Raw genomic sequence first — 21,856 nt, forward strand, 5'->3', positions numbered from 1 at the left:
CCTCTCATTTCCATCCTGTGTTAGCCGAGCTTTTGGGCTGGCAGTGAGAAAGGAGCAGTTGCTCTTTGCAAACGTGTCAAGTCCTGCGGAATGACGTGTGCTGTACGTGTGATTCATGTAGCATTTGGTAACACGCTGAGCTGCAGAAATGAGCAGAATGAGCCCTGTAAGGGCCACTGAAGGGGAGTTTTTAATGCCTTTTCCTGTCAGTATCTCCCAGCACAACCAGGGTTAGGGACTGACTGTCTGCCTCGTTTTCTGTCAGCATGCTCTGAGGTTGTTAATGGTGCTACCCTGTGGCGTGGGGATGTGGTGGAGAGGAGGTGTCAAAGATGGAGCTATGCTGGTAGAAGTGGGAGCACAGGGGCACCTCAGATGGATAGATAAAAGGGGATTGTCAGTCCCTGGTGGGGTCCAGCTTACCAACAATCTGCCTGCTGCTCCACCGACCTTGGATCACAGCAACTGGAGAGTAAGGGGAAATGTGCCCAGTAAAAATGTTGACATGGTTCCACCATCTGCTTCTACTGTATTAACTTTCCTGACTAATTGCATGTGTGATGCTGTGCCACATGGTAGCTTTGTTCTTTACATCAAAAGACAAAGCCTCTTTGTGTTTCCTGTGGACCTTTGAACCACATTTGCCATTGAAGGCCTTGTCAGTGTGACATAGTAGCTGTTGATGTCTTCCTGCCTTGATGATTAGAGAGCTCCAAAGAAGTGATCTTGGTCATACTTGTTAATAGGTTAAAGGCTATGGTTGCATGCATCATAATTTCCATGTTATGCCTATTCAATTTCCATCCCCAGGGTACAAGTATTTAATATTGCAATGCACAAAAGCATTTGACATCACATGGTGATGGGTGAAGAGGTTTGTGCTTGAATGGGGAGCTGTGTGACCAATGTCCAACTCTTAACCTGAGCACTTGCCTTAATGCAGTGCAGGAGCCCCTCTGCTCGTGCTTGCTGGCAGAATATTAACAGACATTTGTTTGGCGCTGTTCCGCCGCAACAGACTTGGATCAGAGGATGAACCTGCTGTTCAGTCTGAAACGATGCTGCCTTTGGAGACGGGCTTGAAAATGCTTTTGTGTGCGATCCCTCCCAATTCCCAGGGCTCTGATTCAGTGGTCTTAAAAAGCAAGATTCCTGGCCAATTAGTTGTTGGATACAATGAATGTCTTCTTTACAGAGCTGTAGAAAAGGTGTCTTCACAGGTGCATGCACAGGGACATCTGTGGCACTGGTTTGTCTAAAGATCATTAACAACTAGGCTCTTTTTTTTTTTTTTAATTATCTTGAACATTCCCAATGTGTTTCTACCCAGTTAATTAATTTTAAGTTATTTTCCTATAGCTATTGGTATGCTATAAGAAAGCTTTCAGTAGTGTTTGTTATGGCATAAGGGGTTTCTGTGTGTGTTTTTGGATTTTATGGCATTCCAATTGTTACTTTCCATTTTCCATTTTTATTTTTGGCGTTTGAAGAATACATACTTGAGGACTAGGGGAACTTTCTAAAATAACCCTAGGAAATTTTTTTACTTCAAAAGTGCCATCATTTTGTTAGTAACTAAGTAAATGGAAAAAGGGAATGAAGCTGAAAACACTAGATTTAAGTCTTCAGAAAAATGTCACTTCCATTTATTGTTACTGACTCTTCATTCTTCCAAGACACTACAGTAGGTATTTTAATTGTAATATTTTAGCCTCCCAGAAAGTAAACCATGGCACATGGGGTTTTTTTCTTAACTGTACAGAGCATTTCTTGCATGTTTTACCCTGCAACTTATTGATTAAAGTAGGACCAGAAAAAAAAGAGCAAACATCGATCCAACGTTAAGCAACTGGACCATGTATAAATTGACATAAAATGCTGTGCTGCTTCTAATAAAAAATGCATAAATGCAGCAAAACGAGGCAAAATAACAGCTTCATTCTGCTGTTGGCTGCCAAACAGAATGCTCAGGTGTGTTGTTGCCCATATAATTCCCTGATTGAGAGCACAAACCCTCATTGACTTTCCCTACTGTCCACCCACATGGATTTGTGCATTGAACCAGCAATACCTCCTCAGGCATCCCAGGTCTGTTACACTTCTTGTATCTCCGCTCCCAATTTCCTACTCACACAAGGCATCATTTTGCCACTGCATGGATTGAGTCTTCAAATCTCTGATTTAGGCTGTTGATCCTGAGTCTTGATGAGCTTTTGCTTTTTTTCTTTCTTTCTTTCCCTCTCTTTGTTTTCCTAGGAATTGGGAGCTTTGCATTGACTCTCTTGGGTTTCCACCATGTCCTTAGATTTGGATAATTTATACGACAGGTCAGAGATACTTGTGCTTTTAGGCATTACTACATTTTTTGGAAACATATAACGCTTGTGCATAGGAATGTCCTGCACATGTGTTTTACTGTGCTTACAAACACAGAGCTCACAGGTGTAAATAGCAGGTTACTGTTTTCCCACGCAGTTGTAAGGACCAGTATGCAGCCTGGACCCAGGCCAAGTTCTGCAAAGCAGGGTTTAAACAGTGTTTGTTTCTCTTGCTGTTTTTAAGGCTGATTTGCAGAGGAAGTGACTTTGCCTGCAGTTCTGGGACCCCCAGTGTGTAATGGTGCTGCTCTGCTCTCAGTGGCAAAGGTGGCTGCTGGAAGTGCTGCTGCTTCCCCGCAGATGTTTTGTGCTCTCACAGCCTGTGTCAGCTGAGTGAGCTGAGCCACAGAGCTCACACAGCTATGGCAGGGCAGACCCTACCAGAGCAGTGACAAATGTGGAGCCAGGGGCTGAGGCTTGCCAGAAATGCCCGATGCTGATTTGAACCCCAGATCACTCAGCTGCAGTGAAGGCGTGACAGGGAGTTCATCGTACCTGGCTCTGTGCAGGGTTTAGGGCCCCTGGGTTTATCTCCTGCGTGCAAACTTGGTGTGAAATTCTGCTGGAGGTGCCATGTCTTCAATGCACTTTAACCTCACAGTGTGTACACTAAATTCAGGCAGCAAGAACCTAAATGCTGTGTCCAAGCTGTGAAAGGCAAATTGTGCACCTGCAAACTTCAGTGTTGTAATGTTTCAATGTGACAGCATGAGCCAGGTAAGAAAAGGTGGCACATCAGGCTTCAGGGGTATTCTTTGCTATCCTCTCCACTGGTCTTGGAGATTTACTTACCACCATCTATGAAAAAGGAATCATAGCTAAAAACGTGAAACAGAGCAGAGAGCAGTGACTGTGTAGGGAGGCCTGCATTTTCCTTATATCTCACTCGGTGAAAGATCTGTGTTCACATGTCTTTGTCTCTTTTCTTTGTCTGTGCTCACATGCCTTAGCCTCATATCTCTAATTTTCTGAATAACTGAAGGCAATTTTATCCATAAAGTATGGCTGTTCTCTTTCCCTGGTACCTGCCTGATAAGCTATGGGCATATGTGTAGGTGGGAACCAAAATTGCTCCATCAGCTCAACCACTTCTGCTTTTCTGTCTTACTGTATGTGCTCTCAGAAATAGCTTTCAGTCTATTTTATCCTTGGGGGTTTGACTCAGAGCACCAGAGACTTGAGTCATCAGGGGCTTTGACTTAGGCTGAGGTTATAAAAACTGTACTGAAAACAGACATCATAGGGTGTCATAAAAACATCTGAGACCAATTTTGCACAGGGACCACTGAGACCAGTGATTATTCATGGACTTTGGGGATGTTTCATCAGGGTAGAATGCGGCCCCTAGGGTTCAATTCCCAGAAATAGAAAGACAGAATAATATTAAGTGCCTCTTGAGGAATTTGTGGACATCCTTCATTGTGAAATAACATACATGTACTTGCCACCCCAAGAGCTTCTGTCTTGCAACAATCTCTTGGTTGTTAAAAGAAGGCAAAATAAAACCCAAAGAAACAGACAAAGCTGGCAATTCTGTCAGCAAAAGTCAGTGTGGATGAGCTTCAGTCAAAGAAATATTTAGAAACAAACTGGAAAGTCAGAGCATACCAAATCCTTTGAAAAGGTCATGACTGCAGCAATATGGAGTTCTGGAAGCACATTCAGCTTCCACAGCAGAGCGATGGCTGCTCTTTTGCACACAGAGGAAATCTTGACTTGAGCATAAGATACGGCGACCACACCATCAGATGTGGGGGAAGGACCTGGGCAGGCCCTTGGCTATGCCACAGATCTGCTGCACGACTTCTGGTATGTCATTTAATGCCTCTGTGCCATGGACCTGTAAGGGAGGACATGACTTGTGCATTTTCAAGGTCTCAGATCTCTTAGGGGGAGCAAGTCTTCTGATAGCCCTTCCATCCAGTGCTACCTTGTATAAGCTTTCTTGTAAGAAAAAATCCATTTACTGAAGGCAAACCTTGTCTATGCACTTGGCAGCCTTCTTGTCACTATTGCTGCTGGATGAGGAAGAGCCTCGGTGAGATTTTGTCAGTGGCATGTTTTGACACAGAGTGGTGGCTGGTTTTTCACACCTGCTGTGCAGTGTCACACAACAATGAGGTTGATTGGTAGCATCCAGAGGTGACTGCAGGCTGGACAGGGCTGTCAGCCTGTTTCTGAGCAAAGCTGCAATCTATTTCAGATGCTGGTAGGAAAATCTGTCCCTTTTTCTCCTTCCTCTGCAGAAGGACATGATTTTCCAATTTACACATACAGTGTGGGGGAAGATAGTTGGTTTTCTTGTGGGGGTGTTTGTTGTTTTTGAAATTCTAGAGAGTTGAACACTGAGGTGATGGAGGTTCCTGGAGAATAAAAATGAGGAAATTATCAGAAAATTTGGGTTTGTACAGCTTAAAAAATTACTAATGTTTTATGAGTGGATTTTAAAAAAATGGAGGGAGCAGATGTTGGAGGGAGCCTTGCCTGAAGGAGTGTGGGGCATTTTCCTCTGAAGGGAATGAGGCAGCACTTGAGCTTTCTGCCTGGGCTGTTCCCAGCTGTGAAGCTCCCTAGGACAAAGCCCCAGAGCCCCAACTAAGCCTTCAGACTTGCAAGAAAAAGTTGTCCTGAACACCAAGCAAGTATGTTTGACAGACCTCTAATGCCCTCCAAGGAGCACGTCAGTCCAAGTGGACTTTTTGTCCTTGATTTCTCTTCTGCTTTTCCTATTGGTGAAGGTGCTGCATTCATTAGACCAATGTATATATTTAGTAAAAAACAGAACATCCTTTGAGCATACAGCCCCTTCTTAATGACTGAAATGACAACTGCAACCCAAGAACAGGTTGAGGAAAAATATTGTTCAATTTACCTGATTTATGTGAATAAATAGGAAGAAAGCCGTTTATTTGTTAGTTTAAGTCACTTCAATTTCATATATGAGAATAGTGTGTTGTTTCAGCAGTCTGCTTTTCATAGGTTTCAATTAGGTTCTGTCATTTTCCTTACATTAAATTCAATATTAAATGTGAAAACGTATTTAAATAATTCTAAATAGGAGGCTTATACATATTACCATTTTAAATGCTCAAAATGTATGCTTTGATACTAATGAAAAATCACAGGTGACATCTCTTTTTCTTCTTTTGAAGTCATTGGTTTGATTTGATTGATCTGAGGGGCTTCAGGCTCTGCAGCTGCATGTTTTGGTTACTTGAGCAGCAGCTTCAGGCAGCCCTAGAGCCTCTGACTGGGCTTCTGTCAATGGGGCATTGTTTTCTGGGGCTGTTTCAGGGGGTCTTGGGGAGAAGTTTCTTTAGAATGTGTTTCATGTGGAGTATCAAAGGGACCATGGCCTGTGCCTGAGCACTGGCTCTTTGAGGGGATCTGATTAATCTTGCTTTATAAAAGTAATTGCCTGCTGAGATGGCAGCGTCAAAAGAAGTGGCCAGATTCAGAGAATGGTTAAATATTCCCTTTCATTACTTCAAGGTGTCCTTAGTTGTATGAAAATTAAAGGACTTGATGATCCACATCCACTAGGTTTTGCTGATATTTCAACTCTGGGATCTTCTCTGTTGCCATTTTATAGCTGCAAACCAGCACATTCCTGGGATTCTCATGCCAGGATTTGGCAGAGGTGCTGTGAGGGGTTAGGCTCCCAGCACAAGGTGTTTGGATGCCTGAAGCAGGGACTGCAGCACCTGCTGGGAGCAGGAAACCACTCCAGGGTGGGTTGTCCACACTCCCTGGGACACTTCCTCCTTTGCAAAATCAACAGCAGCAGCTGAGAGGACTCGGGTTGCAGATATAAGTTGGAATTTTCAGATCTCCTTAAAGACAGCTAAGACATCCTTGGGATATAAAACCTGATCAAAGGATTAGGGATCAATATCACAGATTCTTTTTGAAGGGCAGGGATGCTGTGTAAGTATGTGGTTAAGGCTCAGTCTGCTGCTCTGAGTGTTTTCTGAGTTTGGGAGTATGTATCAAGTTTGTGGTGAACATAACTTTGAATGAATTTTTTTAAATTGTTTTCTTCTGTTGCTGGGAATTTCTGTTTGGGAGTGGCATTTGCAATGTCCTGGTGGCTGTGTTTGTGATTCAGGAGCTGACTGAGGTTATAAACTGAAAACAACTGTTTGCTGTTGAGTTTTGTGTAGCCCAGAAGCTTTCTTGAGCTGAATCACGAGCACAGCCCTCACCTTTCTCTGGGAAGCAGAAAACCTCGTTGGACCAAGCCACTGATTGAGCTGGGGTATGTTTTTCTCACTCTGAAACTGGATTGATGGAGGTCCTTAGGAGGTGCAGAATGACCCATAATAATGATTTCTTTTCTTCTGGGAGGAGCTGGCTCCTGTCCCATTACCCACCGAGCTGTGCTTGGCACCTCTCAGGGCAGAATGCTGCTGATGGGCTGTGTTTAAGCTCCTCCACTCGTGCAATGCTGCTTCTCTTCTTCTCATATGGAGCCTTGTCAGGGACTCTTGATAAGCCACTGATCAAAGCTGCCACTGAAATTTCCCAGCATGAAATGAAACCCTGTTTTGTGAATTTCAGTGTCTCTGGCCTACCATCATCTCCCCATTATCACATCCTATTTTATTGCTGCAGAAGGATCACAGCAAAACTTTCATTGTATGTTTTTTTACTATATTTTGTTACATTTTTACAGCAGCTTGGGTGAAACTGTTTTCTGCTATAAGACTGAATATTGGCTGCAAATGAGAGCAGATACACAGTTTGATGGGAAGTCTGGTGTTGATGGAGAAATTAAAATAGGATCAGGATCTACGTAAAGGAACGAGGTTTGTGGAACAAATGAAACCAGTTTTCAATGAGTTTGGTGTGTGGGGTTTTTAATCCCTAATTGGCACCTTCCCTCTGCCATAAACCCACCTTGGGATGAGATGCAGAGTCTGGGCAGCCCTGGCTGACTGGCAGCCCATGGAGCAGATCAGCCCCGTGGCCACTTTCTGCCCTTATCTCCCTCTGTGGAGCTGTGGCTTCGATTGCTCTCCATTCAGCTTCCAATTTTACAAAACTTGTGGGATTAAACTTATTTTCCACATCTTTCCCATCTTTTAGAACTGGTGGTAATTGGCCAAGAGTTACTGAGGGGAGAAAACGGGGAGAGGGCAGGGTTTGTAGGGTCTTTGTGGGTAAACACTCAAGGATGCTCTCATTGGCCTGGTTCTCTGTCTGGATACAAAACCCTTTATCTAAAAATCCTGTGTTTAGATGTTAGAACTATCTAGGGTTCATTGTGTCATGTGGAAAAAAACAAACCCTCATTTTCAAGTGTCCTTTACAGGCAAGTTGTAATATGAAAATATGCTTTTTTCTGTGCTTTTACATTACTGCTGCTGTTGAACAGCTACGCTGAACTGTTGATAAAAGAGGAAATGTGTTCATTCTGCTTTTCAGCTGTTGGTTTGGGGAAATTGGGAGTAGCAAGAAATGAAACTACTTTAGAGTTGAGTATTGCTTAATATTAAAGATGTGCAAAATAGGAATAAGCAAGGCATGAACTGCAAACTGCATGGAGGGCCTGGTGTCTTATAAGGAGTAATTGGAAAGATGTACCTGCCTTGTAAAGCCTCTAAAATTGAAGCAAAAGTTAAGTGAGGTTAAAGGAAGTGACTGAGGGCAGTGGGAGGATGTTGGGGTTTATTAGAAAGAGGAAAAAGGAATAAGTCCTGGACTTTTCCATTAGATCCAGATATCTTGTTTGGATTAGGGTCAGGGAACTGATCTTTCAGAAGCAGGTGTTTTTGGAAGTTGGAAGTCACATTTATGTCATCCAGTCCCTGTTCCTAGCCAGTACAAGGCTTGTTCCTTTCAGTCTATATTTGTTCCCTCCAGTCTAATTAAACGTGTCCCCAGTCACTGCTTTTTTATGAAATCACTTAGTAAACTTTCATGTTCTACACCACTCTCCCTGGGTTCCCTGCTTTTAATTTGCTGCAGGGATAACCCCTGAATCCTTACTTGCAGTTCAGGATAAGAGATGTGAGTAATGGAACGGAAAAGGACATTTTGGAAAATGAGGGGGCATGTTGGGTTTGATGCAGTTTTATTTAAAATTCAGCATATTAGGGTATTTTTCTGTCACTGCTGGGTGAAATTCAAGCCACCTTTCCCTCTTTCCTTGTCTTTCTTGCTGGGAGAAGCAGGAATGCGTGACTTCAACTAAGGGCTCCTTTGGAGAGCTGCCCAAGGCAAGGCTCATTCCCTGTGGGAGCTGAGCCCATGGCCACACAGGAGCCAGTGGAGTTCTGACAGATGTGTCCACCTGCACACGTGGGAAAGGAAAAGCAGGAACTGAAGGCAAATGAAGCAGGAGTCCAAAGAGAGGCAGGCTCTTTGGTGTCCCTGTGCAGCCGAGCAGGGGAGGAAATGAAAGGCTCTGCGCACGCTTCGGGAGCCTCTCTCTTCTCGTTCCAGGTATCGTTTGCCCCCCGAGGAACAGAGGCTCAGGGATGCTGTGACTACTCACTCTTGTTTGTTTATGTTCATCTGGAAGAGACGTGTGAGCAGAGCTGCCTGGGCTGCTTACGGCAAAGGAAATGGATCTCAGGGGGACAATTAATTTTGCTTGACTATTTCTGAGCCAGGTGAAACCATAAAATGAACCCGTGTCCTCCCCATTGTCTAAAAGGGATGTATTTATTTATTTTACATGTTAATGCACCACTGGCAATTTATGATGTGAGCCTTAATGAATTATTGATAGAATGAAGGTGTATAACATGGGAGATTAATAAAAAGGGTTATCAGACTTCAAAAAGAAAAAGTAAGGAAAAAACAGAAAGCTGATATTTTAATTAACTGCTCCCTGCCTGCATTGTGATCCCAGAGACATGAGGATTGAGCGCCAGAAGGTAAATCTGGTTGGAAATAAAGTGATTCCAGTCTTGTATTAGAGGTGAGAAATGAGACAGTGCTTCAGTATTCTTACAGTTTGAATAATCTGGGTTGCTGTTTGCAACAGAAAGTGGAGTTATTGGAATTGAGACAGTCTGCAGAGCTCTGACACAGTGCTGGAGAGTAATAGTAGTAAAAAAATAAAAGATAATATTTAAAATATAAATATCTAAAAGCAAAAAATGTTAAAAATAGCAGAACTAAATATAAGAATCATAGAAAAGGTTTGAGCTCCCCCTTTCTTAATCCTGTTCCTTGAAGAGATTAGACAATTTTGATTTAAACAAAAACCAAACACTTTTGTATCCTGCTGATTTTGTCATGTTGGGCCTTCAGGAGGGCATGGGGACACGGTGACACTTCTGGGTTCAGCCACTGCTGCTGAGTGATTGTGCCCAGCTTCATTTTGCCAAAGGGAGGGAGCACATGAACCCCTCCCGAGGGACACCCAGGACTGGCAGTGATGCCCTGGCAAGGAGCTGCTTGCGGTGCACAAGGAGGAGCAGTGGCAGGGCAGGAACAAAGCCATCAGTGCCACCATCTGCAGGGTTGGCTGTGCAAAGGGAGCGCCCCTGCCACTCCTCCCTGGGGCTGGCCCCTGCTCCTGCATCCCCATGTCCCAGAAATACATCACACTGTGAGACTGATGGCAGAAGGAGAGGTCTGGTTTAGGCACAATTGTAGTTTTATTGCTGTTCGGATCTCAAGAGAATAAGTTAGACAGTATTGCTGTGGAAAGCAAGATATTAAGGCATTGAGAGAGTGACTATAAAACAAAATACATTTTAAAACTTAGGTTTCTCATGTTTCCAGTATTACACTAGTCTGTCCTTTCTGGATGGAGCTGTGATTGTTTCATTTGTAGATGCCACAACCTTCCCCTAAGAGCAGATAGCAGCATTTTGCACAGTGAGCTTCCCAGCAAGCAAGAGAGTGCTGTCCCTTCAGCTATGCATGGGTATCCTATCAGTATCAGCATTTCTGGCTATTAAATACATCAGATTCATTAAAACTCACATTAAATACCCCAGCAGTGATGTGCAATAGCCAGCTTTGGATTTCTGAAAGGAGTTATTCAGGAGAAAGTCTTTTCCCTCTGATAACAGATGTGCAATGTCTTTGGATGATCTTTAGTATGACTGGTGTCTTGTAAAACTCTTGGTTTACATGGAAATGGTTTTTCTGTTCTATGTTAGTCCATAATCTGTTTCTGAATGGCTGAAGAGAAAATTGAAAATTGTCCTTTTTTTCCCCCCCTCATTCTCCAGAATCTGATTCATTTAGCAACAGAAGGGGAGTAAATGTATGTTCTCTTTAAAAAGTGCATCCTGAGAGATTGTACAGCTGCTTAGTGATGCTTTGCAGTGTTTTCCTGCTGGATGTCTGCTCAGGGAAGCTGCATGTTTTGTGTGCTGGAAAATGAGTGCTTTATTTCAGCTGTGGAGGTCTCTGCAGCACCTTACACAGAAATGCTCCATGTTTCCTGTGTGGGCACGTGAGTGATATTTAACATGACTCCCATCCTGACAGCAGTTCATGTAGGAAAAGAAGAAAGGAAAGTAAAAGATCAAACCCCAGAGGCTTATTTGTTGTGTTTAATGCTCAGAAAATGTTTGCTGGAAGAAGTATTGATGTAGCAATATATGTGCACACAACTTGTAAGAGAGAATGGCTTGGCAAGCCCAGGTCTCACTGTGATGTGAGGGCAGCTAAACCACGGAACAGGTTGCCCAGGGGAGTTGTGCTGGCTCCATCTTGGGGGATTTTTCCTACCAGACTGGATAAAACACAGAACAGCCTGGTCTGACCTCAGAGCTGAGCCTGTCTTGAGCAGGAGGTTGGACTTGGTGACCTCCTGAGGTCCTTCATTACTTGAATTTTCCTGTGATCCTATTAGGTTGTGAGCAGCTTTGCAGGGGGAAGAGACAAATCTCCCTGCCAGGACTTCCTGTGTCAGTTCATGGCTACCAAAGGTAGATATCAGCTAGCCAGAGAGCATTTCCCTTCAATGTGGTGACATGGAGCCCCAGCCCTTGCTCAGGACTCAGCAGAAAAGCCACTGAAGTCACCACTGTGAGTGAATGGTGTCACATCAACACTGAGGCCTCAGCCTGAAGGGACCCAGTCTAAGTAGAATTTTCTCTTTCTGCCGCAGTGGGAAGATGCTGACTGGAACTGCAGAGCACATGGTGCTGCACCACTGGCACGGAGGAATAGACCAATTAATTGCTTGAGTTCATGTCTTGCATCTTTTTCAAGCCCTAGATTAATGCAAGCAAAGCAAAGAGCGTGGAGTGGTTGACATTTAATGAAATGAATGTTAGTGTTTGAAGGAGTGCTTTATGATCATCTGCTGTGGTGACAGATGTACTAACAAGCCATGAATAGATGGCACAGAGAGAAACATTATTATTTAGATTATAGTACTCCAAAGGTGATACTTGTTTGTCTTGCCTGTCTGTAAATCATGCAGCATGCTTTCAGTTCCATGAAGGCAGCAGCTTTTTATAATAAAAGCCTTAGAAAATTATCTTGAAAAAGAACATCCCTGTTTTTTGAATGGCTGGAAAAAGACACGGAAGGGTGAATCCTCGTCAAATAATGGAGGGGTAGGAGTTCTAGTGAGAAGAAACACCCATCTGTGATATATGTGGGACTCTGTCATGAAGAAGCAATGTTGAATATGGAAAAAATCCTCTTAGTACAGCACTCCATATCGTCCTTGGTGGGGTTGGGTGCAGTGGAGATGTTCTGCACTGTTTATGTTCATGCCAAGTACTTTCTTCTTTTCTTGCAGCAAAGAAAACTTGTGCTGAGTCAGATTTCACTTGTGACAATGGGCACTGCATCCCAGCCAGGTGGAAATGTGATGGGGAAGAAGAATGTCCCGACGGGTCAGATGAATCAGAAGCAGCATGCAGTGAGTAGCTCAAAGTGGTGTTTCTCAGACATGTTCTATTATCAAAGCACAGAGAAACTGAAGCTGTTATTCCCAGCACTTGCAGGATGATCTGTCAATTTATGCTTGTGTTAAGACACAAAAGATTCAGGTCGTTCAAATCACACAGTTTACAAACTTTCAAATGTACCCATTTTCCAGACAGATACAGGCAGTGCTGTCTAGTCTGGATTTCTGTCTGCAAGGGAGCTGTAAACATCTTGAGCTGCTTGTCAGGCTCATGATCAGCAGCAGTGGAGAAGTGTCACACTCACCTGGGATCAGGCTTTTTGGAAACTCAGATTTGGTGTTTTGCATGGTAACATATTGGGATTTATCATCACTGCAGACAGCAGTTCTGTTATTTCCGAGGAGTTTTGCAATGTAACTGCATTGCTCAATCTTCATTTTTTATTTTTCCTCTGAGAACAAATGAAAAAAGCAGCAGATGAAAGATGAGGAATGTAAAATAACTAAAGCTGAGAGTAAGTGTGACAGATGTTACTGCAGGTAACACCCTTTAAAAACCCAGTAAGTAAAAAGAACATTCTTGATTTTCATGTAATGCATTTTATCATGGCCTTTTGAGGAGGCCCATTTGTGCTCCATTGTTCTAGAATTGTGAAGGGTTGTCTGATGTTGAGTTGAAGGGAATCCCAGGGGTATTTTAATGAAAATACTAATATGTAGACTTTTATTTGTGTGCTTACCTATATCTGCAGATCTGTTCTTGCCAGAGCAAGAAACTAGTACGGGCCATTCTATTGAATTTCCAGTCATGTACTTCACAAATATTCCCATGAGTCAGAAGCAGTGTTGGAGGAAGTATTTTATCAGATCTTGCTGGAATGGGGTTCATAGAGGACTTCAAAATCAACCATACTATTATTTTTAATCCTAGTACCAGTCCTACTTTCTCCCTAATTAAGGGAGATGAATGCACTTCTCTTGCATAAAATGAATTGAATCAGTTTTGCAGCCGCATACAGGCTACAGAAAAAATTACCTCAATAAATATATTAACATATTTATGCACTGTATTTGTTGGTCTTTCACCCTGCATCCTCCTTAGTTAAAAGCTGCCTCATTAATGCTACTTCCACTACCTGATTGTCTGGAGGGGGGCTGAATAACTAAGCAGCTTCATTTGCTGCAGTCTCTGCCTGCAAATCTCATGTCAGAGGCCATAGCACAAGCTGTGGATAGGCCAGGCAGCACTGAGATCCCTGATGATTTCTGTTAATCATCTTCCATCCCTTTTCTACCCATTTCCCCTTTCATTTTTCCCCCCACTTATTTCATCCTCTGGGGAAATCAGCCTTAAGTCTTAAGTATCACAAAAGAAACTTGACCTGAGCCTCAGATTGTTACCATACAGGACTGCTGTCCTCAGAGAAAAGTAATTTGTTCAGATTTTTGTGACTTTTTAATTTTTTTTTTCCTCCTACTTGAAACTTTCTAAGAGAGTCTGTGTTTCTCTGGTAGTTCTTCAGTTCAGAAAAATAGATAGCCCATAAAACATCTTCCTGCAACACAGGAACAAGTTTGCTCCTGTTCTATTAAAGAAACTTTTAAAGAATGTTGGACTTTCCTTGTAATGTGGCCCATTACTGTAAAAGGACTAACTCTTCATCTGCATAAATGTTATTTAATATGAGGCTGTAGTGACAGGCAAAATGTATAGATGGACATTCCTGTATGATACTTCTTTTCAGTCCCATTTTCTTTCTCCCTGATGAAATCAAGGCTGGACTTTCTTCCTGTGCCAAGGGGTGACTGCAGGGTCTGTGGTTGTCTCATTTTCCTGCTTAGAAATGCAGCACAGTCCTGTGGAGGGGCCTGCCCTGCAGAGCTCCCCTAGGGAAGGGACAGGTTGGGAAAGAAGAGATTTCTCACCTCTGTTAAGATCAAGCTGCTTTATAAAATCAATGGCTTTCAGACAGGCCCCATAATTGCCAGCACCTCTGCCAGGATCTGGGGTTATTCCTCAGTTAATGCAGCACTGGGACATTGTCCATAGTCCATTCAATCCAGGGAGTTTAAGAGCATTAATAATGCTGACTGTTGCATTTTAGGAGTACTTCCAGCTTAGAATGTGGTGAAAACAAGGCTGTTCCTCTCAGCATCTATCCAGCTGCTAAATGGCTTTTTATTTTCTGAATGCTTTTGTGGTGTGTTTTTAAATACAGTTTGTGCTCTCTTGTTGGTAGTTAGGGATGTTGTGTCCCCATCTCCTATGTTTGGTTGAAGGTAACAGTTTGTGGGGTTTGGTTTGGTTTTTTGGGGTTTTTTGGGGGGGGGTTGGTTTTTTACAGAACCAAAATTGTACTTTGGTTTTTCTGTTTCCCTAATCACTGAAGTTGCTCAGCTTTGTACCTAATAATATCCTCTCTGGGGACCTTAGCCATTCCCAGATGTTCAGGACAGCATGACCTGTGTCCTGTTCAATAGGTGAGATGGCATCACAGCTGGCCTGATTTCTGCTGGACCTGTGATGGCTGCACTTCTTCTGCCATTCATGCAACTGTTATTTTTTTAGCTGTGTTCTTCAAGCCACTGAATGTGTCTGGGAGTGGTGGCTGTAAGGGTATCTTATGGATCCCACTGAATCCTCAGCTGATGAAATCTCTAGGACTTCTCCCTGTTGTGGGTTCTGGTTCTAGTTGAAGGTTGATTAGTTTCTATCATGGACTGATTTCAGAGGAGATTGTTATTCAGGCTTTTGTTTTGAAATGGGTCATTGTAAATAAGAAGCTGGTTATATTTCTTCATTTTTCTGCAAGACAGGTCTCTGGCAGAAGATTTTTGGTAGCTCACATGTACCCTACATTAGAGAGCCCACCATATGCAGAGCCCTGGCCCTGTTTTTCATTACTGTCACTAAAAGCAGCCCAGTGTGGCTTGGTGATACCCTGGGGCTGTGGTGCAGCCACTGCTGAGATACACAGGCTCTGCTTATGAGTATGGGAAGATTCCTCACCTTTTCCTTACCCAGTTTCTTGGAGCTGAGAGAGGGGGAAGGGAAGTCATTTTTCTGACTGAGCTAACAGAGACCTCCAGCAAAATGAACGTTATCTACCTAATGCTGTTCCAGCACAGGTACTGAATCATTCTGCTTTTTATACAAGCAGGAAATTTTAAATTTCCCTCTGAAGAATTTAAGTTATTTAATCAGTGACTTAAGCAAAAAAAAAAAAAATCTCAAGAGAAAAATAAAAACAAATGCTAACAATCAGTAACAACAGTGATGGGAACACAAATTAAAGGGATAGAGCAAGTGAAAATCTAAGCTGGCAAACTCTTGCCTTAGGACATTGTATATATAATGAGATCGAGGAATGCAGAGAGCATAAACTCACCACTTCTTTTTCAGACATTCTTCTGGTTAAGAGCAGAAATTATTGTACAGAAAGGTACAGGGTGTTAGAGTGTAGGATGTTAAGAGGAAGAAAAAGAGACTGGGAAACCTAATTCATATTGCATTTAATAGCGGAATGATTTAATAGGGCAGGTTTAATAAGCAGCAGTTCTTGAAATAGATTTTAAAATGGAAGTGGAATATAAAATCAAACCCTGAACGTTGGTTTGAAATACAGCACCCAGTTCAGGCACTTCTTTCTTATTTTAAAGTATGTCATGAGTGGTTCAGGAAGATATATCCAAACCTGACAGTTATATTTTTAATGGCTATTTTCCATGGTCCCAGGCACTCTGTGTGCTGCTGCTATGTGTGCTGATCTCTCTCAGTGCTGGTCAGTTCTGCCCTCATTTCCTATTAAGCTGCCCAAATGTAAAATGCTGTTGTTGGTAGCATTGATGGTACCGTTCACCCCCAAATGCACAATCCTGTCCCAGCTCTCTGTTCAGCCCAAAGGATATTATGTCTCTGTTATTCTTCTTTGATGCAGATCTCCTGCATGACTGAGTGGGTTTGGTGACATCACTGTGCTTTTGTGGAAAAGGACTTAATAAACTGTTCCCTGCCCTTGGAGAATTTTTCCTGGAGAAGGGTGGAGTGTTCCTTTCAGGGCATCACGTACACTGGGCCATTGAATTCAAGCAGCAAAAGAAAAAAACTAGGCCAAATCAACCAGGCAGAGCCAGATACCCAGTTTTGGGACCTGGGGCAGTAAAGAAAGCTTTTTTTTTTTCTTTTATTTTTTTCTTTTTTTTTTTTTTTTTCTTATTTTTTCTTCTTTTTTTTCTCCCCAAGGTTAAGAGCAGATCTATTGGTATAAATGTGATAAGATGCTGGGGCATTGCAAATGCAGTGGAACATGTAAATTAAGGACTGTTCTGTTTAGAGGTAATTTAGGGAATTGAATACAGTGATGTTAATGCCAGATGTACAGGTGAGCATTTTAACAATACTCCAGCTGCACCAACTGGCTACAGCCAGCATGAAATACAGCACTGTCCCCCTGGCACTGTCCCTGCTGGGCCTTTGGGAGCACTGCTGAATTGCAGCAGCTGAGGATCCCATCTGTAAAGCAAATATAGGACAAGGTGCTGGATGTGGAAACACTTCTAGAGCCACAGGATCCTCCCAGAGACAAGGCACAAAAGTGGCAGTCTCATTTTCCAGGTGCTGAGACTGGTTTGTAGAGCTAGAGATTAAAGCTTTGATTTGTCAATGTGATCAAATTTATTGAGACAGAATAAAATGAAAACTGCCATGATCATCTCTCCATGAAGTCATGGAATAATTTGAGACAGAGGTTCATAATTGGGAGTCATCTAGTCCAATTCCTTGCTCAAGCTGGACCCCTGTCCTCATGTCTGACCACCCCTCTTGATGGAAAAAGTCCTTTTATCTTGACAGACCTTCCTTTGTTGCAGCATGTGTCTGTGACCTCCCATCCTGTCACTGTGCACCTCTGAGAACAGTCTGGCTCCATCTTCACTATTCCCTCCCATTTTGGAGTTGATGGCAGCAATGACATCTTCCTTTAACCTTCTCTTCTGTTGGCTGAACAAGTGCTGGTCCCCCAGCCTCTCCTTGTTTGTAGTTTCTCATTTCAGATTATTTTGTCAGATAATTAATTGGCAATGATGCAATTCTGTAATCAAGGATAGAGGTTTTGCTTTGTTCATTCACCCCTGTCAGAGCTTTATCACATCCAAAATATAACTTGAACATAAATTAACTTCTCTGGTTTTAAGATGCCACTTAGCTTCCAGGTCTACTTTGCAGAGGGTTCCAGACTCCTGAGAACTCCCTTTCCATGGCAGTGTTTAACAGTAGAGATGGATAAGACTTTCTGAGCTCTGTCAGCAGACCTGTAGTTCCCTGGGCATGATGGCTTACATTCCCTTTTATTCTAAATGTAGGTGATTCTTCAAATTCTCATAAATGGACCTTTACCCCTGCTGGAACCCTCCCATCTCAGCCCACTGCTTCCCAAGTGCCTCTGGATCCACAGACACTGTCCCTCCCTGGAGAGCCTTTGGGTGTGTCCTGATTGAGCAGCCCTAAGCTGACCTCAGTATCCCAGAGGATCTGCAGGGACTAACACAAGAAGTTTTTGACAGAATAAGGAGTCAAATCCAGTTTTTCTGGCATCCTGTTCCTTTTCTTGGAGCGTGAAATTATTCTTTTTACATCAAAGGAAATTCAGCAAACTCAAAGCTGAGCAGTTTATCTCCAGTAGTGGATAACTTTGTCTGTGGCTCGTAGGCAGTGAATTACATCTTCTTTTTGATGATGATTACATGGCTTTGGTGATCTCAGCATTTTACTTACCTAAAGATGTAAATGAATTTAGGATATTTAATGATTGTACTGCAATTCTACCAGTGCTGAAAAGTTTTAAGTAATACCTACACAAAATGTGGTTTTCCTTTATGGGAATGTGTTTAGAGCTTAAGTCTCCATAGTGACCTTTGCAGAGAGCTGACTGAGTTCTGTAGGAAAACCAGCTGAAAAACCTGCTGGGTCTGCTGTGATGTTTGTATTGTTCTGTTCTTGAGCAGTGTTATCTTGTGAAGGAGTCACTTTTTCATGTAGCAATGTCTGCTTGGACATTTGCAGTGTTTCCATCCCCCAGATCGATTTTGAGCTTTCACTTGTTGTTGACGGCTACAAAGTTTAAACACCAGCATTTAAACGTTTTCCCTATTGGGATAATGGGTTCATGCATTTTATAGACAGGAGTGGTCATAAAAGAGTTGGATGCTGCCTTTTTATGGCTACAATTAATCCTGCAGTTATTTCAATAGGAGAAAATAGCAGGAAAATGAAAATTGAGTGTATGAAGCTCTTGTATGTGTAATTATTTAACAGGCTATAAATATTGAACTACTAAAACTGTAAAAGTTTTTCAGAAATCTCAGGTAGCTTTTCATTGCTTGGCACTTTTGTTTTTTCCATTCTCTTGCTCCCTGCTTTCTGAATTTCAGATTACCTGATTTTTATATTTATCCTTTTGTTTGTTTATTGAGAGAAGGATGCAGGAATCACAGTTGTCTAACTATTATGGCTGATGTGAAAAGGAAATAATTTCTGGGAATCAAAGGCAAAACATAATTTGCAAACTGAAATATTTTAACTGAATGAAGTAGTATTGCAGTACAAGAGCACAGACAACAAACCTTTTCTCCTTTTTTTAAATGGGTGAATTATGGTGTGAGGAAAATAAGTGAATATCAAATTACTTTATCTTAATGTTCCTGACATTAAAATAGCTTCTACATTTTAGTATCTTAATGAATTGTATGTTGAAGCTGTGTTTCCTTGTCCTACCACCTTTTCTTTGATGGGTATTTTTTCCTCTCTTTCTCCATTCTTGCAGTTGTAGGATCCTCTTTTTATTCATTCCCACTGAAATCCTCTGCAGTTTTAATAAGGGTCTCATGACACTCCATCCTGCTTCCTTTAGGATTAGGATCACGATTAGGACTGGTTTAATATGCAGTCTCTGCATGCTTTGGTAGGTAGTTTCTGTAATTTAAGCCTTGCACTGGAGATTTTTAAAGCCTGCAGTGCTTTCAGCGAGATTCTGCTCTGGAGTGGGGGTCAGAGCCAGCACTGCCTGCACGTGTGAGAGTGGTGTGGATCCTGCCTGTGCCTTTGTGGGATGCACTGAGAGCCAGAATCAAGGCTTGGCTTTAGCATAGCTCCAGCCTCCTTTCTAGGGACGCTGTGTTCATGACTATATTTAAAGTGCCACATTTTAGCTGACCCTTTTGGTCTTGTATTTTAACCTAATCCAACACATTATAAATCCTTTGCATTAAAAAGCAGAGAACTGAGTGCTTCGTTAGAACACGCATTAGGCTCATCCCAGTTCTTGCACCCTTTTTCTGGCCTTCACTCATCATCTTACCCTGTCACTGGAGCTCTCTAAGTTGAATGAGACTGTGATTCCCTGTTCTGGCAGAGGTTGCAAACATAACCACACTTCTCTTTTTTTCCTGCACGGGGATTAACATGTGTAATGTGTTTGACAATCGATTTCATCTCTAGCCGTTGTGTGTGCATTTATGTGTGTACAGTGATACATGTGTGTTGAGAAATGCACATAGACACACAGAGAAAAGAACAATTGGTCCTTCTAGTATTTCACCAGGTATATCAGCCCCATGGGGAGTGTGACTGGGAAATAGCAATTAACATACCGAATTCCACTGGAATTTGCATTGCTGCTTCACAATTCCTGCCTCTAGACATGTTGCAAGTATCAACCTTGGAGCTAAGTTGTGAAAACCAGCAGGGATATTTGTAATGAAGTCAAGGTGTAGGTGGTAAAGGAAAGTCTTTTCTTCCCAGCCACGGGTCTACGCATCAATGTTCTTGTGCAACAGCTCGAACACATTCAATTAAAATTGCCATCTAAGCTGCCTGTTCCATCCTCTAAAAAAGAAAACAGGTGGGGGTTTCTTTGTATGTATATAAAAGATGAAATGTTCACTCTGAGATAAGAAACACAATTATTTAATAGCACCAGAGCCTTTTCAGACTTACTTTCTTTTGCACATAAAAGGGTGAGGACACACTAGAATTTATTAAATCTATGCTTGTCTACTGAATCCTTTTTTTTTATTTCCCTGCGTTCTTCATGTCCTCTTGGTTTCTTTGAGCAGCATTTTACTTGTCAATACCTTTAAAACCTCAGAAGAGTTGTCACTTTAACATGGAAAGAACAGCATCTCCCCTTGGTATGAGCCTGGACCTCGGTGCAGCAATGTCCTCACTGTGGCCATGCAGGTGCTGCCAGGAATGGTGGGGGATGGTCTGCTGGAGCTGCTGGAGGTGGGCTGGGACACTGCACTCAGATTTTCCTTTGTGGTATGAAATTTTGTGAAGTCCTGAATGCTATTTGTTTTATTCAGTCCTTTGACAGAACAGGGAGGAGATACTGTACTGGCAGATATGAGGTGAAATACCAATGCTGCACCATCCTTAGGCAAGCTTTTAATTTTAATTTTAAAAGTGCAGACTTCAGGAAGCGGGGAAAAAGTGTTTTACAATGAATTCTGGCAGTGTCCTGGAGACCTGTATAATTTTTCTTTCTATGATTTTATCACTCATCTTGGCAGGTTTCATTATGTTTGCTCATCGAGGGACCTTTTGTGCCTTTATTTTCCCTTGTGACAAGGAGCACTTTTGCATCTATAATCTCTTTTACAAATAGGTCTCATCTCAATGCTGCTCAACTCCTTTATCCTTTGTACAGTTTTGTCCCCCTAGCGTTCTGTGGGGCTTTTTCCCTCCCTGTTTTGTTTAGAGTTGGAATAATCTCAGTGAACAAGAGAGAGCAAGTGAGCCTGGGAGGAAGGAAATGAACGAGCAGCTGCTGATCCGGAGACCCCCGGGGCCCGTGCTGGGCTCGCAGCCCCGGCTGAGCCCCGTGTGGAACCAGCCGCTCCCGATGGAGCCCCCGGGTGCTCTGGGAGCATTCCCTCCTCCAGGGAACAGCCCTGCTCCTTGGACAGCCACAGAATGAAAGGGAGCCACAGGCACCCCCTGCTCTCACTTGTGCTTGAGCATCTTCAGCAGTGGGGCTGCCCGATTACCCTGAAGCGTTTGTGGTGCTCATGTGCCTGTCCTGGGCTGGTACCGACAGCAGAGCACCCGCTGTGCTGACAAAGCCCCTATTCCAGTAACAGCCTGGCATGGCTGGTAATTCCAGCCAAATTCAGTTCTGGACTCTTCCCTATGACCCTGACACCTCTGACCTGGCTTTAATGGTATTTCAGCTTTTCAGAGAAGGAACTGAAAAGTTGTTCTGCTTATCAGTTACCTGTAACTTCCACTGTTTAATTTTAAAAAATATTTGATTGCTGGCATGCTTGGAAACAACATCTTAAGCAAGTTGTTTCAGCCAAAAATGGGAAGAAATCAAAATCAAAAGCTATTGGTAAGATTTTCTAATCTTTTAGATTTCCCAGAGTACACCAAGCTTTTGTATAGTGTATGTAAAATGAAAAAACCCACCCTGTAATAGTAGATTTAATTAAATGAATCTGCGAGGAAAAATTAAAGTGGGCTTTGGAAGAGGTAATTCAAATACCCCAACTATTTTATCTCTAGTCAGATACAATGTTTTGGTTTTTACAAAGAAAAGCACATCCATGCTTCTAGTAGGGCTTTTGATTATTTTAATCAATGGTT

The 21,856-nt window shown here is 42.5% G+C and overlaps 1 protein-coding gene across 1 annotated transcript in view; it reads left to right on the forward strand.

Annotated features, from left to right (window-relative positions):
* Nucleotides 1-21,856, forward strand: part of LRP8 (LDL receptor related protein 8) — a 171,621-nt gene that overhangs the window by 92,835 nt on the left and 56,930 nt on the right. The window contains exon 3 of the mRNA XM_053950707.1: nucleotides 12,103-12,225. Within this exon, the coding sequence (XP_053806682.1) occupies nucleotides 12,103-12,225 (123 nt within the window). The remainder of the gene's footprint in view (nucleotides 1-12,102; nucleotides 12,226-21,856) is intronic.

The sequence above is a fragment of the Vidua chalybeata genome, chromosome 9 (genome assembly GCF_026979565.1).
Source record: "Vidua chalybeata isolate OUT-0048 chromosome 9, bVidCha1 merged haplotype, whole genome shotgun sequence".
In the NCBI taxonomy this organism is placed as follows: domain Eukaryota; kingdom Metazoa; phylum Chordata; class Aves; order Passeriformes; family Viduidae; genus Vidua; species Vidua chalybeata.